This window comes from Solea solea, chromosome 1 (genome assembly GCF_958295425.1).
Source record: "Solea solea chromosome 1, fSolSol10.1, whole genome shotgun sequence".
Taxonomy (NCBI): Eukaryota; Metazoa; Chordata; class Actinopteri; order Pleuronectiformes; family Soleidae; genus Solea; species Solea solea.
In genome coordinates this window covers 7,164,375-7,183,260 of record NC_081134.1, presented here as the reverse complement: position 1 = coordinate 7,183,260, position 18,886 = coordinate 7,164,375, and the positions used below count along the sequence as shown (strand labels likewise).

The window sequence follows — 18,886 nt, the reverse complement described above, 5'->3', positions numbered from 1 at the left end:
TTAGTATGTCGTCCAAAATCACTCAAAAAAGTCAAAGGTTAGTATTTCGTCCAATATGTGACAAAGAAGTCATAGGTTTGTTTAACCATGACGATCAGCCAAGTGGCCTAATGGGTAAAGCACTGGGCTGCTAAACAAAGGATTGTGGGTTCGAGTTCCATCTTGTGCGTAGATATTTTAAAGTGACATTTTTGACAAAATGTTTCGTCCAAACTGTGGCCAAAAAGTCATAGGTTAGTATGTCGTCCAAAATCAGTCAAAAAAGTCATAGTATAGTATGTCGTCCAAAATGTGACCAAAAAGTCATAGTGTAGTATGTCGTCCAAAATGTGACCAAAAAGTCATAGTATAGTATGTCGTCCAAAATCACTCAAAAAAGTCATAGTTTAGTATGTCGTCCAAAATGTGACCAAAAAGTCATAGGTTAGTATGTCGTCCAAAATCACTCAAAAAAGTCATAGTTTATTATGTCGTCCAAAATGTGACCAAAAAGTCATAGGTTAGTATGTCGTCCAAAATCACTCAAAAAAGTCATAGTATAGTATGTCGTCCAAAATGTGACCAAAAAGTCATAGGTTAGTATGTCGTCCAAAATCACTCAAAAAGTCATAGTTTAGTATGTCGTCCAAAATGTGTCAAAAAAGTCATAGGTTAGTATGTCGTCCAAAGTCAGTCAAAAAAGTCGTAGTATAGTATGTCGTCCAAAATTTCTCAAAAAAGTCATAGTATAGTATGTCGTCCAAAATGTGACCAAAAAGTCATAGGTTAGTATGTCGTCCAAAATGTGTCAAAAAAGTCATAGGTTAGTATGTCGTCCAAAATGTGACCAAAAAGTCATAGGTTAGTATGTCGTCCAAAATCACTCAAAAAAGTCATAGTTTAGTATGTCGTCCAAAATGTGTCAAAAAAGTCATAGTATAGCATGTCGTCCAAAATGTGTCAAAAAAGTCATAGTATAGTATGTCGTCCAAAATCAGTCAAAAAAGTCAAAGGTTAGTATTTCGTCCAATATATGACAAAGAAGTCATAGGTTTGTTTAACCATGATGATCAGCCAAGTGGCCTAATGGGTAAAGCACTGGGCTGCTAAACATAGGATTGTGGGTTCGAGTTCCATCTTGTGCGTAGATATTTTAAAGTGACATTATTGACAAAATGTTTCATCCAAACTGTGACCAAAAAGTCATAGGTTAGTATGTCGTCCAAAATCAGTCAAAAAAGTCATAGTTTAATGTCGCCCAAAATGTGACCGAAAAGTCATAGGTTAGTATGTCGTCCAAAATCAGTCAAAAAATTCATAGGTTAGTATGTCGTCCAAAATGTGACCAAAAAGTCATAGGTTGGTATGTCGTCCAAAATCACTCAAAAAAGTCAAAGGTTAGTATTTCGTCCAATACGTGACAAAGAAGTCATAGTATAGTATGTCGTCCAAAATGTGACCAAAAAGTCATAGGTTGGTATGTCGTCCAAAATCACTCAAAAAAGTCAAAGGTTAGTATGTCGTCCAAAATGTGACCAAAAATTCATAGGTTAGTATGTCGTCCAAAATGTGTCAAAAAAGTCATAGGTTAGTATGTCGTCTAAAATCAGTCAAAAAAGTCATAGTTTAATGTCGCCCAAAATGTGACCAAAAAGTCATAGGTTAGTATGTCGTCCAAAATCACTCAAAAAAGTCATAGTATAGTATGTTGTCCAAAATGTGTCAAAAAAGTCATAGTATAGTATGTTGTCCAAAATGTGTCAAAAAAGTCATAGTGTAGTATGTCGTCCAAAATGTGACCAAAAAGTCATAGGTTAGTATGTCGTCCAAAATTAGTCAAAAAATTCATAGGTTAGTATGTCGTCCAAAATGTGTCAAAAAAGTCATAGGTTAGTATGTCGTCCAAAATCAGTCAAAAAATTCATAGGTTAGTATGTCGTCCAAAATGTGTCCAAAAAGTCATAGTATAGTATGTCGTCCAAAATGTGACCAAAAAGTCATAGGTTAGTATGTCGTCCAAAATCACTCAAAAAAGTCATAGTATAGTATGTCGTCCAAAATGTGACCAAAAAGTCATAGTATAGTATGTCGTCCAAAATCAGTCAAAAAAGTCATAGTTTAGTATGTCGTCCAAAATGTGACCAAAAAGTCATAGGTTAGTATGTCGTCCAAAATGTGACCAAAAAGTCATAGGTTAGTATGTCGTCCAAAATCACTCAAAAAAGTCAAAGGTTAATATTTCGTCCAATATGTGACAAAGAAGTCATAGGTTTGTTTAACCATGATGATCAGCCAAGTGGCCTAATGGATAAAGCACTGGGCTGCTAAACAAAGGATTGTGGGTTCGAGTTCCATCTTGTGCGTAGATATTTTAAAGTGACATTTTTGACAAAATGTTTCATCCAAACTGTGACCAAAAAGTCATAGGTTAGTATGTCGTCCAAAATCAGTCAAAAAAGTCATAGTTTAATGTCGCCCAAAATGTGACCGAAAAGTCATAGGTTAGTATGTCGTCCAAAATCAGTCAAAAAATTCATAGGTTAGTATGTCGTCCAAAATGTGACCAAAAAGTCATAGTATAGTATGTCGTCCAAAATGTGACCAAAAAGTCATAGGTTGGTATGTCGTCCAAAATCACTCAAAAAAGTCAAAGGTTAGTATTTCGTCCAATATGTGACAAAGAAGTCATAGTATAGTATGTCGTCCAAAATGTGACCAAAAAGTCATAGGTTGGTATGTCGTCCAAAATCACTCAAAAAAGTCAAAGGTTAGTATGTCGTCCAAAATGTGACCAAAAATTCATAGGTTAGTATGTCGTCCAAAATGTGTCAAAAAAGTCATAGGTTAGTATGTCGTCTAAAATCAGTCAAAAAAGTCATAGTTTAATGTCGCCCAAAATGTGACCAAAAAGTCATAGGTTAGTATGTCGTCCAAAATCACTCAAAAAAGTCATAGTGTAGTATGTCGTCCAAAATGTGACCAAAAAGTCATAGGTTAGTATGTCGTCCAAAATGTGTCCAAAAGGTCATAGTATAGTATGTTGTCCAAAATGTGTCAAAAAAGTCATAGTATAGTATGTTGTCCAAAATGTGTCAAAAAAGTCATAGTGTAGTATGTCGTCCAAAATGTGACCAAAAAGTCATAGGTTAGTATGTCGTCCAAAATCAGTCAAAAAATTCATAGGTTAGTATGTCGTCCAAAATGTGTCAAAAAAGTCATAGGTTAGTATGTCGTCCAAAATCAGTCAAAAAATTCATAGGTTAGTATGTCGTCCAAAATGTGTCCAAAAAGTCATAGTATAGTATGTCGTCCAAAATGTGACCAAAAAGTCATAGTATAGTATGTTGTCCAAAATGTGTCAAAAAAGTCATAGTATAGTATGTCGTCCAAAATGTGACCAAAAAGTCATAGGTTAGTATGTCGTCCAAAATGTGTCCAAAAGGTCATAGTATAGTATGTTGTCCAAAATGTGTCAAAAAAGTCATAGTATAGTATGTTGTCCAAAATGTGTCAAAAAAGTCATAGTGTAGTATGTCGTCCAAAATGTGACCAAAAAGTCATAGGTTAGTATGTCGTCCAAAATGTGTCCAAAAAGTCATAGTATAGTATGTCGTCCAAAATGTGACCAAAAAGTCATAGGTTAGTATGTCGTCCAAAATCACTCAAAAAAGTCATAGTATAGTATGTCGTCCAAAATCAGTCAAAAAAGTCATAGTTTAGTATGTCGTCCAAAATGTGACCAAAAAGTCATAGGTTAGTATGTCGTCCAAAATGTGACCAAAAAGTCATAGGTTGGTATGTCGTCCAATATGTGACAAAGAAGTCATAGGTTTGTTTAACCATGATGATCAGCCAAGTGGCCTAATGGATAAAGCACTGGGCTGCTAAACAAAGGATTGTGGGTTCGAGTTCCATCTTGTGCGTAGATATTTTAAAGTGACATTTTTGACAAAATGTTTCATCCAAACTGTGACCAAAAAGTCATAGGTTAGTATGTCGTCCAAAATCAGTCAAAAAAGTCATAGTCTAATGTCGCCCAAAATGTGACCGAAAAGTCATAGGTTAGTATGTCGTCCAAAATCAGTCAAAAAATTCATAGGTTAGTATGTCGTCCAAAATGTGACCAAAAAGTCATAGTATAGTATGTCGTCCAAAATGTGACCAAAAAGTCATAGGTTGGTATGTCGTCCAAAATCACTCAAAAAAGTCAAAGGTTAGTATTTCGTCCAATATGTGACAAAGAAGTCATAGTATAGTATGTCGTCCAAAATGTGACCAAAAAGTCATAGGTTGGTATGTCGTCCAAAATCACTCAAAAAAGTCAAAGGTTAGTATGTCGTCCAAAATGTGACCAAAAATTCATAGGTTAGTATGTCGTCCAAAATGTGTCAAAAAAGTCATAGGTTAGTATGTCGTCTAAAATCAGTCAAAAAAGTCATAGTTTAATGTCGCCCAAAATGTGACCAAAAAGTCATAGGTTAGTATGTCGTCCAAAATCACTCAAAAAAGTCATAGTGTAGTATGTCGTCCAAAATGTGACCAAAAAGTCATAGGTTAGTATGTCGTCCAAAATGTGTCCAAAAGGTCATAGTATAGTATGTTGTCCAAAATGTGTCAAAAAAGTCATAGTATAGTATGTTGTCCAAAATGTGTCAAAAAAGTCATAGTGTAGTATGTCGTCCAAAATGTGACCAAAAAGTCATAGGTTAGTATGTCGTCCAAAATCAGTCAAAAAATTCATAGGTTAGTATGTCGTCCAAAATGTGTCAAAAAAGTCATAGGTTAGTATGTCGTCCAAAATCAGTCAAAAAATTCATAGGTTAGTATGTCGTCCAAAATGTGTCCAAAAAGTCATAGTATGTCGTCCAAAATGTGACCAAAAAGTCATAGTATAGTATGTTGTCCAAAATGTGTCAAAAAAGTCATAGTATAGTATGTCGTCCAAAATGTGACCAAAAAGTCATAGGTTAGTATGTCGTCCAAAATGTGTCCAAAAGGTCATAGTATAGTATGTTGTCCAAAATGTGTCAAAAAAGTCATAGTATAGTATGTTGTCCAAAATGTGTCAAAAAAGTCATAGTGTAGTATGTCGTCCAAAATGTGACCAAAAAGTCATAGGTTAGTATGTCGTCCAAAATGTGTCCAAAAAGTCATAGTATAGTATGTCGTCCAAAATGTGACCAAAAAGTCATAGGTTAGTATGTCGTCCAAAATCACTCAAAAAAGTCATAGTATAGTATGTTGTCCAAAATGTGTCAAAAAAGTCATAGTGTAGTATGTCGTCCAAAATGTGACCAAAAAGTCATAGGTTAGTATGTCGTCCAAAATGTGACCAAAAAGTCATAGGTTAGTATGTCGTCCAAAATGTGACCAAAAAGTCATAGGTTAGTATGTCGTCCAAAATCACTCAAAAAAGTCAAAGGTTAGTATTTCGTCCAATATGTGACAAAGAAGTCATAGGTTTGTTTAACCATGATGATCAGCCAAGTGGCCTAATGGATAAAGCACTGGGCTGCTAAACAAAGGATTGTGGGTTCGAGTTCCATCTTGTGCGTAGATATTTTAAAGTGACATTTTTGACAAAATGTTTCATCCAAACTGTGACCAAAAAGTCATAGGTTAGTATGTCGTCCAAAATCAGTCAAAAAATTCATAGGTTAGTATGTCGTCCAAAATGTGACCAAAAAGTCATAGTATAGTATGTCGTCCAAAATGTGACCAAAAAGTCATAGGTTAGTAAGTCGTCCAAAATGTGACCAAAAAGTCATAGGTTAGTATGTCGTCCAAAATCAGTCAAAAAATTCATAGGTTAGTATGTCGTCCAAAATGTGTCAAAAAAGTCATAGGTTTGTTTATATATGATGATCAGCCGAGTGGCCTAATGGGTAAGGCACTGGGCTGCTAAACAAAGGATTGTGGGTTCGAGTTCCATCTTGTGCGTAGATATTTTAAAGTGACATTTTTGACAAAATGTGTCATCTAAACTTTGACAAAAGAGTCATAGCTAAGTATGTCGTCCAAAATCAGTCAAAAAAGTCATAGTTTAATGTCGCCCAAAATGTGACCGAAAAGTCATAGGTTAGTATGTCGTCCAAAATGTGACCAAAAAGTCATAGTATAGTATGTCGTCCAAAATCAGTCAAATAAGTCATAGGTTAGTATGTCGTCCAAAATGTGACCAAAAAGTCATAGGTTAGTATGTCGTCCAAAATCACTCAAAAAAGTCAAAGGTTAGTATTTCGTCCAATATGTGACAAAGAAGTCATAGGTTTGTTTAACCATGATGATCAGCCAAGTGGCCTAATGGGTAAAGCACTGGGCTTTCAAACAAAGGATTGTGGGTTCGAGTTCCATCTTGTGCGTAGATATTTTAAAGTGACATTTTTGACAAAATGTTTCATCCAAACTGTGACCAAAAAGTCATAGGTTAGTATGTCGTCCAAAATCAGTCAAAAAAGTCATAGTTTAATGTCGCCCAAAATGTGACCGAAAAGTCATAGGTTAGTATGTCGTCCAAAATCAGTCAAAAAATTCATAGGTTAGTATGTCGTCCAAAATGTGACCAAAAAGTCATAGTATAGTATGTCGTCCAAAATGTGACCGAAAAGTCATAGGTTAGTATGTCGTCCAAAATCACTCAAAAAAGTCATAGTTTAGTATGTCGTCCAAAATGTGACCAAAAAGTCATAGGTTAGTATGTCGTCCAAAATCAGTCAAAAAAGTCATAGGTTAGTATGTCGTCCAAAATGTGTCCAAAAAGTCATAGGTTAGTATGTCGTCCAAAATCACTCAAAAAAGTCAAAGGTTAGTATTTCGTCCAATATGTGACAAAGAAGTCATAGGTTTGTTTAACCATGATGATCAGCCAAGTGGCCTAATGGGTAAAGCACTGGGCTGCTAAACAAAAGATTGTGGGTTCGAGTTCCATCTTGTGCGTAGATATTTTAAAGTGACATTTTTGACAAAATGTTTCGTCCAAACTGTGGCCAAAAAGTCATAGGTTAGTATGTTGTCCAAAATCAGTCAAAAAAGTCATAGTATAGTATGTCGTCCAAAATTCCTCAAAAAAGTCGTAGGTTAGTATGTCGTCTGAAATCAGTCAAAAAAGTCATAGTTTAGTATGTTGTCCAAAATGTGTCAAAAAAGTCATAGGTTAGTATGTCGTCCAAAATGTGTCAAAAAAGTCATAGGTTAGTATGTCGTCCAAAATGTGACCAAAAAGTCATAGGTTAGTATGTCGTCCAAAATCACTCAAAAAAGTCATAGTTTAGTATGTCGTCCAAAATGTGACCAAAAAGTCATAGGTTAGTATGTCGTCCAAAATCACTCAAAAAAGTCATAGTTTAGTATGTTGTCCAAAATGTGTCAAAAAAGTCATAGGTTAGTATGTCGTCCAAAATGTGTCAAAAAAGTCATAGGTTAGTATGTCGTCCAAAATGTGACCAAAAAGTCATAGGTTAGTATGTCGTCCAAAATCACTCAAAAAAGTCATAGTTTAGTATGTCGTCCAAAATGTGTCAAAAAAGTCATAGTTTAGTATGTCGTCCAAAATGTGTCAAAAAAAGTCGTAGTATAGTATGTCGTCCAAAATGTGACCAAAAAGTCATAGGTTAGTATGTCGTCCAAAATCAGTCAAAAAATTCATAGTTCAGTATGTCGTCCAAAATGTGTCAAAAAGTCATAGGTTAGTATGTCGTCCAAAATCAGTCAAAAAAGTCATAGTATAGTATGTCGTCCAAAATCAGTCAAAAAAGTCGTAGTATAGTATGTCGTCCAAAATCACTCAAAAAAGTCATAGTTTAGTATGTCGTCCAAAACGTGTCAAAAAAGTAATAGGTTAGTATGTCGTCCAAAATCAGTCAAAAAAGTCATAGTATAGTATGTCGTCCAAAATCAGTCAAAAAAGTCGTAGTTTAGTATGTCGTCCAAAATATGTCCAAAAAGTCATAGGTTAGTATGTCGTCCAAAATCACGCAAAAAAGTCATAGTATAGTATGTCGTCCAAAATGTGACCAAAAAGTCATAGGTTAGTATGTCGTCCAAAATATGTCCAAAAAGTCATAGGTTAGTATGTCGTCCAAAATCACGCAAAAAAGTCATAGTATAGTATGTCGTCCAAAATGTGTCAAAAAAGTCATCGTGTAGTATGTCGTCCAAAATGTGACCAAAAAGTCATCGGTTAGTATGTTGTCCAAAATGTGTCAAAAAAGTCATAGTTTAGTATGTCGTCCAAAATGTGTCAAAAAAGTCATAGGTTAGTATGTCGTCCAAAATCAGTCAAAAAAGTCACAGGTTAGAATGTCGTCCAAATTGTGACAAAAATGTCATAGTTTTTAGTATGTTTTCTAAAATCTCACCAAAATGTAATAGTTTAGTGTGTTGTGCAAAATTTGACCAAAATTTCATACTTTAGTATGTCATCCAAAAAGTCACCAAAATGTCATAGTTTAATATGTTGCCCAAAAAGTAACCAAAATGTCATAGTTTAGTATGTCGTTCAAAAATAGACAAAAATCTCATAGTTTTGTATGTCGTCCAAAAAGAGACAAAAATCTCATAGTTATGTATGTTGTCCAAAATTTTACAAAAATGTCATAGTTTAGAGTTCTGGTCAAAGCTCCCATTCACACCAATGTTAAAAGTCTGCTTTAAGGACTGCTTTATAGATAAAAAATGTCCTTGTATAAACTACAATATTATATAGGCTGTAGGTGTGTGTATGTGTGTGTGTGTGTGTGTGTGTGAGTGAATAAATAAAATCCATAGAATATATAGAACTAAAAAAGTGTTTTGAGAGCACATACCTCTGATAACACCAAACACGCCCTATCTTGCAATAGAAAGAAAGAAAAGCCACAAAATTCCTTTATCCAACCCCTTAAGATATTAACACTCCATGTACATACAGTAGGTTTGATTTTTCTGATGATGTCTGGAGAAATGAAAGAAAATATCCAAAATACTTGTGGGGGTTTTTCCGTTACACCAAATACATTTACGATTGTACACGTTATACAAATGACAAATAAATTGTTTAAAACAAGTTTGCGTTATAACAATAACACATCTTGGTCTTAAAGTGCAACCAAACTGGCAGTTGTTTTGCTCAGTGTCTGCAAAACAAACCCAGTTCCAATACCCCACGAAAATCATTTTCATCACCACATAAAATTTCTACTGATACTTATTTTTTTATCCCCCTGACGTCTGGCTGAGTGATTCTATCAAGCTGATACTGTGTGTCACACCGGCTCATCCCTAATCATTTATTGAAAGAACAACAAAGGAATGACTGTATATTTGCAGTAGACAAGTCACAGATTAAATGCAAAGCATTTAAACTCTGGATTTATTTCCACAAGGTGTGTCGTGTGTTTAAAGCTGACCTGGAGATAAAGAACTCCTCTGTGTTTCTTTCTCAAAACTTTCCTGTCTGTCTGTCTGTCTTTCTTTCTTTCTGGTTGTCTTTATTTATTTCTGTCTGTCTTTCTGTCTGTCTGTCTTTATTTCTCTGCCTGTCTTTTTTTATATCCGTCTGTCTTTATTTCTTTGTGTGTCTGTCTTTATTTCTGTCTCTCTGTCTGTCTTTATTTCTATCTTTCGTTCTTTCCGTCTGTCTTTATGTTTATCTTTCTTTCTGTCTGTCTGTCTTTATTTCTCTTTCTTTCTGTCTGTCTCTTTATTTCTATCTTTCTTTCTGTCTGTCTTTATTTCTATCTTTCTTTCTGTCTGTCTTTATTTCTCTTTCTTTCTGTCTGTCTGTCTTTATTTCTATCTTTCTGTCTGTCTGTCTTTATTTCTATCATTCTTTCTGTCTGTCTTTATTTAGTTCTGTCTGTCTGTCTTTATTTCTATCCTTTTTTCTGTCTGTCTTTATTTCTATCTTTCTTTCTGTCTGTCTGTCTTTATTTCTATCTTTCTGTCTGTCTGTCTTTATTTCTATCATTCTTTCTGTCTGTCTTTATTTAGTTCTGTCTGTCTGTCTGTATTTCTTTCTCTCTCTCCCTGTCTGTCTCTCTGTTTCCCTCATGGCATGCTATTTTTCTGCTTCTCTGCACCAAAACAGTTTGACCAGATTGACGTATGTTGGGGGTGATACAAAGATGATTCATTTAACCGACGCCTCCCAACTCGACTGTCTCAGCTCCACATGTAGTGCAAAGTCAAACAAACGCAGCACTGACTGTAGGCACGTATCGCTGTCGGAGTGTGCGCTCGCTCCTTCGCGATGTGGTGAGGTCAAGACGAGGAATGTGTGTGTTTACGTACGTGCAGTTTGCCGGGCGCTGTTTACACTTTAACTGACGGTGGTAACTTGAGCCTTTTTTATTGACTCTTTGTTGTAAATGGCCACATTATTCTCTCTCTCTGTTTGTTATGTATAAACATGACTTAAAGTCAACCTCATCATGAACATTTCAAACATCAGCCCGGTGTCAGCCCTGCAAAGCTCCTTACATGTGCAACCTTGTGGGTTGAAGTGACTAAGTCGTTTACGCATGTACCCACGTGCTTTTTTGGCACTGGTACTTTGCTTTTTGTTATCTTATGCTGTGTTATGCTTGTACTGTCCTGTTCTAAAACAAAATGCAGAAAAGACCAGAAGTCTGAGACTAATTTCCCAAAAAAACATCTTTAAAACATGCTATGCTGCTTACTGAGTTATCTTATACTTTTTTCATGGTGTTGTTACGCTATAGCTCAGCAATACAATGGCAATAGTACAGTAATAGTATGATAATACTTTTAAGTTATAAGGAAGTAATATAGTATAGTAATAGAATAGTGTAATAAACTGGTAGTATTAATGGTAATAGATTGGTAATAAGGTGTTAATATTACAGTAATACCTTGTTATTTCAGAACGGCTTTGTAATGACAATTAATAACAAGTGTCGATGTAGTCATCCCTACATTTAGATTAGAATAGATTGTGAATAGTGAATAGATTCTAGAACTAAAAGGGGCTGTTTAGTGTGTCACACGAGTGAAGTGTCAATCCCACTTCTGTGTTTCCAGAGGAGATTTGTGTGGACACAACATTCCGCCTCTTTGTGCAAAGAAGCAAATATTACTTCAGTAAAGACATACAGAGTATTAGAGAAATGTGTTCTTTTTCTCGAGGTGGAAAGAAAAAGAACAAAGTTATTTCCGGCTGGGACATTTCATACTTTACGAGAAACTCAAGTGCAGAACTCCTGGGAAGTTCTCATAGGGAATGACAACAGTTCTGCTTTTGCCACGCCCACTTCAAATTTCTGGCCAATCACGCAATAGTTGTCAGACACCACACGAGAAAAAAGTTTTGCCCAGATTATGTGTCAACAACAAGCTGCAAGAACTCCCAAACGAGGGCTGCGAGAAAAGAATGACGTCATTCTTTTCTCGCAGCCCTATTTCTCAGTTCTTGCGGCGCATGTTCAGGTCTCAAGAGATGGAAGGAGCAAAGAAGTTGCACCATGTCTCATCCGCTACTGGCGTTCTTTATTTACGTCATCAGGTTTTTGCCTCGTTATCCTTCTGTGTTGACAAGGACTTTTGTGCCACCCATTGTTTATCTGAGAGAAATATGTGCTTTACAACGGTGTATGAGTACATGCATAAATCGGTATTTTATTCTTTGCAGAATCCTCAAAAATGTGCAATACATTTTAAGTCTAAACCTAGCTAATGTTATTTCCAAAGAAAAGTTAAGGTAACAGCTTGGCAATAAGACTCACAATAGGCTACCTTTGTCATTGAAATGTTTGGGACTCTGAATTTGCTAAAAAAAAAAATGGTTACAAATTCATCCCGTATGTTACTTTTAAGGGATGTTTTTAATCCTCATCATCAGTTTGGTGTGACAGATGAGACAGAACAGTTCTGCAAACCAAACTTCCGCCAGACAGCAAGAGAATCAGGTTTTGGGTGGTTGGTTGAGAGCACAGAGAGAGGTAGTGTGAGGTGGATGTGAGTGGAAGGTGTCTTGGGTGGGAATGGAGGTGTGGAGGGGGGGGGGGGGTTTGTGGGTGTTTGAGCCCAGCCCTGGTCGTTAGAGCAGTTGATGGTTCTCACAGAGGTCGGTTTGTGGCCCTATAGGGGGAGAGAGATGGAGGGAAATGGGGGAAGAAGGGAGGCAGACGGGGTCTGTCTGCACACTGAGGTCTGTTGTCCTCTGGGCAGCATATGGCCAAAGCATTAGGACTGACTAAAGAAAAAAAAAAGACTTCCACTGAAAAACAGGCTGGAAAAGTACCTCGCGCTGTCTGGAAGCAGGTTTTTCAGACTGAAACTCAGTCACGCCACTCTTTGACTGGTAACATTGTGAAATGTCTGTCAGCCCAATTAGCATTTTATATATGATTGACAATAGGGGATGATGGCTTCAGCAGGCCAATTTAGTCCTATTTAACAACTTCAACTTCTCAAAGCTAATTATTACACTGGTTGTGTTAGGGAAGCAGGGCCCCAGGTCTGTCTTAGGAAGGGGACACGCGGTCAATGAATGTGTGGAGTTCTGCTTCTATGACTTAGTTGTGTACAAGTGGTTTGAAGACAGAGAACAAAGCAAGTGAACCCTTTATTCTGCAGTCTACATCTGAGTGGTTTTCAGCCATAAAAAAGCTGGAGCGTGTTTATGAATTTGCTTCCAATTTCAAAATGACCTGAATCCTGCTCATTCAAGGAGCCAGCCCTTTGATTTTTACAGCCTTCACTATTAAAATGTCTAATGGTTGTATCTGCCTTCATCGGAGGAAAGCGGGACAGGATGTGGTCCCACCTTCTTGGCAACATCTCCCTCTCCTATGGCCCAAGACAACCACACATGGGTATATACCCAGTTTCAACAGCTCACCACCTTGTGCATGAGCCGCTTTGATGTTGTACATTCTGCTCTGTGTCAGATTTTTACATGGCTCGGATACCGGTGGTTCTTGTGAATCTGTGGACCATGACGCTTGGCATCAAGTAGTGTTCTTTGAATTCTCCAACCTGGCTCTCAAGTAAAGGAAAAGTGGTCTGACCTGAGGAATGTGGCAAGTGTTCGCAGTCTTCCTCTTGTAATCTGAGGCAGTAGTGGCATTATTTCTGAAAAAAATAACATATTTGGACGTAAGCCAAGAGTAGGTTTTCCTTTATGATTCAGAAGCATCACTGCCATCATGTTGTTCTGATTCCCCTTTTTTGCTGGTGGCTTTCCTTAACTGCACATATACTGTACTGCTTAAGATTCATTGAAGTTTTTTGTGACACACTGGTGGTTCAGAGTCTGTACGCCATCACTGTTCTTTGAAGTGCTTTGATCCACCATATTGACGTAAATTGGGGAGCAGCACGCTGGCTGTCCTGTTGTGCTAAGCATATGGGCTAAATTTCTTCCATGTGTGAAAGCCCTATGAAGTCGAGATCAGTCTTTTCCATCGAGAAAGGAAGATTGGGAAATCCAGATGCGCCGCCTCTTTGCTCCCTCCAGGCACAAATTTGTTGAATCAACATTCTCCCTCAGATATTGGAATACGATGTTTGTTCATTTGTTTGCTCATGTTTCGTCCTTTCAAAGCATTTCCCATAAAGCACTCTTTTCCTTCTAAAATGTAACCCACCACGTGGCTGCTAATGACAGAGCTGTTTTATTGAATGACAGCTGTGATTGTCCCCAGCAGTGACTCCACCATTCAGCAATTCCGCTCCGTGTTTTATGCAAGTTCAGGGCCAAAGAGGAAGTGCTTTGGTTTCTTTGGCACACAGGAGACCCTGGCTTGTCCTCCCCCCCAATTCAGGGAGTCAGAGTTTGCCTCTCGTGTTGCTTGTGCAAACACAGGGTTTGGTGTTTGATATAATTTCTTTTTTCTCTCCCTCAGAGAGGTTCAGAGAGGAGAGAGCCAGTTTGTGAAGCGTGGTGGTGTGGTGTGAGATGCTGCTGCAGTTCAGCAGAGTGCAGCCTTGAAGTGGTCTGTATGTCTCAGAGAGGAAGTTAGGGGCGTGAAGTGAGTTGACAAAGTGCGTCAAACAAGCTAAAGCAGGTTTTTGTCTTTGTCTCATATGGTTCCTATAATTTTTATATCTTAATGTGCATTGGCATGTGTTTGCTTGCATGAAAACCCCAATCAATGCACACTGGAAAAAAGCAAAGCCAGATGACTTGGATTTTCTTCATCCAAGTCATGCTTTAGGTTTGAGCACCTCTGTTTATATGCAGGTTGTATTTGTTTGAATGGGAGAGGGGTCACAGGCACATCAACAGCAGGAGGCAGCAGACCGCCTAGTTCGCAGGATACTCATTCATGGCTCTGAGAGAGGGTATAAGCCGACAGTAGAGACGCTGAGAATGGGTGGGGGAATCGGACCGAGAGGGAGGGGGATTGCAGAGTGCACAAGAGCTAGGGAATGAGGGGGTGCAGAAAGAAAGAGCCTACAGAGAGAAAGTCGGTAACTCTCGTCTCTGTTTGTCTGAGAGTACAACTTCTCTGAACTTTCTGAGGCGGTGGAGCGTAACAGGATGAAGGAGCTTTGTGTACACACCTCCCCCTCTTCCACTGCATCTCCAGGATGTCCCGCGGCCCAGTCATCTGTTCAATCAAGCCACTCTGGGACCCTCGGACCTACATGCATGGTATCTGGGGGTTCCACTATGGACATGAATCCTCTTGGGCCTGATTACGTGTCCATGTGTCTGTTGGCAGATGAGTCCTACCAGAAGTTGGCCATGGAGACCATGGAGGAGCTGGACTGGTGTCTGGACCAGTTGGAGACCATCCAGACCTACCACTCTGTCAGTGACATGGCTTCAAACAAGGTAGGCCATGATTTGATTTTATTTAATCATAAAAATAAAAACACATTCTCTGATGAATGATCTTCTTCTGAGCTTCTTGCATACAATATAATTTTCAAGTTCATAAAATGAGTTGAAGGAAAGCTCATATAAGCTGATCCAAGATAAATATCTTACCTACAGAAATGTCTCCCCTCAAACAATTAGGTTGGCATATCTTCAACACAGTCACTGGCACTAAATGGCAAATATTTCTATCCAATTTTTTTTACAGCGCAACTGTTTAACATACATTTCTATGCGACGACTGCTGTTCTACCTGCTCATGTTGCTCGGAGGGTTTGCAGGTCAACCATTTGTTTGCAGTGTTTGTGTTTAATGTTCAGTCAGAAGCCATTGTATTGAGACACAATGATGATCGGTCTGTCATGACTTGACTCACTTGTTTACAGCTGTACCATACAATGTGTTTTGTTGACGTGTGGCTGCTCATTAGCACAGTTTATATGAAACCGACATTACTATTTACCACAGTGACGCACTTGCAAAGTACCAGCTGTTCTGTGGTTGTGTATGAATTGGCATGATTCATTTGCACAGCGCCTGTAAAAACTTGAAACAATGTGAACTGCATTTGTTTATGACTTCTGAGTTACTGTGGTCTTTGACCAGCACGATAGTTCCACATTAGAAGTTCTGCTTCACTGTACTTGCTTCTTTTCACACTACCTGAGGCACATGAGTATACATGGACACTTATCATGCAATTTAAAATGCATACAGCTGTAGCATTTGTTGCAATTGTCTCTGATGCTCTGTTTAACTTGTTTCTCAACTGACATCATCTTAAAAGGTCACTCATCAGTTTGTTCAGACTTTAGTTTGAGATTAACAGAGAAACATTTGGTTTAGTTGTATCATGCTTCCCACTGTTTGCTCTGCTTTATTTTCACCTCAGGATAATTACCAATCGAGACTGATTTGCACATTTGTACTCTGATAACCTTTTTGAACCTGTCACCAACCAGATATTTTACTCTATCCTTTTTGCTCTCTGTGTGGCAGAGGCTACTGAAAAAAAACCTTATTTATTGTGCTTTATATTAATATTCTTCCCTAAACTATTGAGCATCTTGTGTGTGTATTTTCACCTGCATTTAAAATATCAATCAAACCATTATCAATTATCAATCTCTCATCGTTTTTGAAGTTGGTGGGGGAAGTTGGTGCAAATCCCATTTGGCATTGAGTGAGAGTGCAAAAGTGAGCAGGTCGCCTCAGGTTAATGAGTAAATATTGTCTATGATAATGCTATTTGCCTTCTGTTAGCGTTTCCATCATGCTTTCATGGAAACACATTTCATTCACCTTGTGGCTATTGAAAATACTTTTTCGTACTTTTGACTTGTTATAAAAAAAATATAGAAACACAACACACACGTAACTGCATGTACCAAACCAATATGCAACAAATGAACAATTGAAATCTAAACAGCCTTGGCAGTCAATACATATTGTGTGCTCCTTTATTCATTTGACTCACTTGCCTTTATGGGAATTTGCCAAGAGTTACAGCATTGCCTGCTTGTTGAAAAGCAGCCAAACTTAAACATAACCCAGATACTGCATGCACTCCACTTGAAGTGCGTCACCTGCACAGGTAAACATTTACTACGAGTGACGGAACAATATACGATATTATCGCTTATCGGGATTAAAAGCACTCGTGATAAGATAATGGCAGTGAATTTCTATTATCGTGTTAATTCATGTGTGTGACTTGAAAATCCTGTCTAAGTCACCAGCATACAGTGCTTGTGATCTATTTCTTAATGTGCCTGTGCGGAGCTGCGTCTTTCCTCATGACTTTTTATTTATTCATTCATTCATTCATTCATTCATCCTCTATGATCTTATTAAATTATCTTTCACAAACAAATAGGGGTGGGATTCACCGGAGACGCAACGATACGATATTCATATATTATTATTGTGATATACTCGCATAACATTCTCGAGTGAGAGTGTGCACTTGGCACCATCTAGTGGACTGAAACATCAATTGACTTTTTTATGCTAATCCACAAAAAGTTTAATATTTGTTTTTAACATCTGTTAAAAAAAAATGATATGCAAAAAGAAAAATCAATACTTGGTGTCTCACAAGGCGATATAATATCGCCACACAAAACTTTCTCCCACCCTAATCGCAATAATATCACAATTATTTTGGTCAGGATAATCGTGATGAAAACTTTTAAAGTCGCCTCTTTTTGCCAACACATGGAGTGTTATATTAAAACACCGTCTTGCTCCAATTTCACTCACACAATGTGTCTAAAGCAAAACTCATTTTTGTTCAGGGGCCACATAGAGCACAATTTGATCTCAAGTGGGCCGGACCAGTAAAATAATCGCACAATAACCTATAAACAACAATAAATCCAAATGTTTCGCTTTGTTTAACATTTAATGAAGTGTCTTTTTACAAAACATTATGAACAACCTGAAATTTCTTGAGAAAAACAAGCACAATTTCAACAATATTATGCCTAAGTTTATAATTTACGCAACATCACAGTGGCTCTACAAAGACACGGAACACTTAGTCACAGGTATCTGGAACGAAAAATATAACATTTGACATTCAATTTTCACAAATTCAACCTGTGTGCCGGATTGGACCCTCTGGTGGGCCTGGTTCTGGCCCACGGGTCTCATCCACCATTAATACCTAATAGCACACGATGTATTGTTGTGCTCAGTTATTTTGGTGCCAGGCTACAGTTTAAGCAAAAAAATAAATAAAGTAGAGTGCAGATTGTTTTCATTTGTGAGAGGTATCATCGGTGCTGGGTGAAAACTGACCAGAGTGGGAAGCAATAATCAGTGGAACAGCAGCTGGGAGTGGGGGGAAGGTCCTGTGACCATTTAGTGGAAGTTCTCATCGCTTTACTCCAGTATGCTGTCATGTACTACAGAGTTTTTGCATTCATAAACTGACTAATAGCCATGCTAATGCTCATTGAGCTTCTACTTAGGCACGGTGATGTGCTTTCCTAAATGCTAAAATCAGCATGGTAACGGTGACCATTCTCAGGTTTAGCCGTGATGGCACTTAACAACTTAAGTAGGTCAAAGGAGAGAATCCTTGGGCAAATCAAAAATTTGACCGATGCTATGTGAAAGGTTATAAAATCAGCAATATTAATTCAGGAAGAGAATATATGCTTCTCTTTCCGAACCGGGCCTTTCTGTGCGGATTTGACATGTTCTCCCCATGTGTGCGCGAGTTTTCTCCGGGGTTTCCAATGTCCAAAAACCTCAAAAAGAGGTTAATTGGACACTCTAGATTGCCTGTAGGTGTGCGTGAATGGTTGTTAGTCTCTATACGTCTGCCCTGCGATGGACTGGCGACCTGTCCAGGGTCAGGATGTACCCCGTCTTTCACCCTCTGTCAAGTGGGATTGGCACCAGCAGCCCTGCGACCCTCATGTGGAGAATAAAGTGGTAGAAAATGGATGGATGGAAGAAAATTGCTTCATATCTTTGAATCAGGCATCTGCATATCTGTACAATAAAATGTGATACGTTAGAAGAAAAAAAGAAAACTGCCGCGAAAAGCAAAAGTCAATATACAGTAATTTTTAGTCTCAAGCATTGTTTACTTTACATCAACTTGTAGGGTTTAAAAAATGTTTACAAGTTACAATTATAATGGTAACGTTTTTTGTGTAGGCTACAAGACAAAGCAACTTTTTCTAAAAAAAATATTTATTTTTAAGGCCTTTAGTGCCCCCTACAGGACCTACACAGCCCACACTTTGAACATCTCTGGTCTAAACTCATACATCTCTGCTCATCATAGAACCCTGCTCATCAATCTAAAAAGATCAAATTAAAAAAATCTCATTCTCATCAGTTGGCATGTCATAGTGGATTCATTAAATTTGTGGTGTTTTTTGTTGTCAGCTTTCTGATTAGAGCTAAATAAACACTGTGGTTCTGCTATACCACACAAAGCGGCCTTTTACAACTAATTACTTACCCTTTGCTTTGATGCACATAAACATTTCTTGGTGTGTGTTGCATTTGTGTTTGGCTCATCCAAATTACCATACACTCCACAGTACTGCTCAACCCCCCATG

At 37.8% G+C, this 18,886-nt stretch overlaps 1 protein-coding gene across 2 annotated transcripts in view; it reads left to right on the top strand.

Annotated features, from left to right (window-relative positions):
- LOC131461161 (cAMP-specific 3',5'-cyclic phosphodiesterase 4B-like) overlaps positions 1-18,886 on the top strand; it is a 57,486-nt gene that overhangs the window by 27,629 nt on the left and 10,971 nt on the right. For both annotated transcript variants that reach the window (XM_058632209.1, XM_058632216.1), the window contains one exon: positions 14,646-14,758. In XM_058632209.1, coding sequence (XP_058488192.1) covers positions 14,646-14,758 — 113 coding nt within the window. The remainder of the gene's footprint in view (positions 1-14,645; positions 14,759-18,886) is intronic.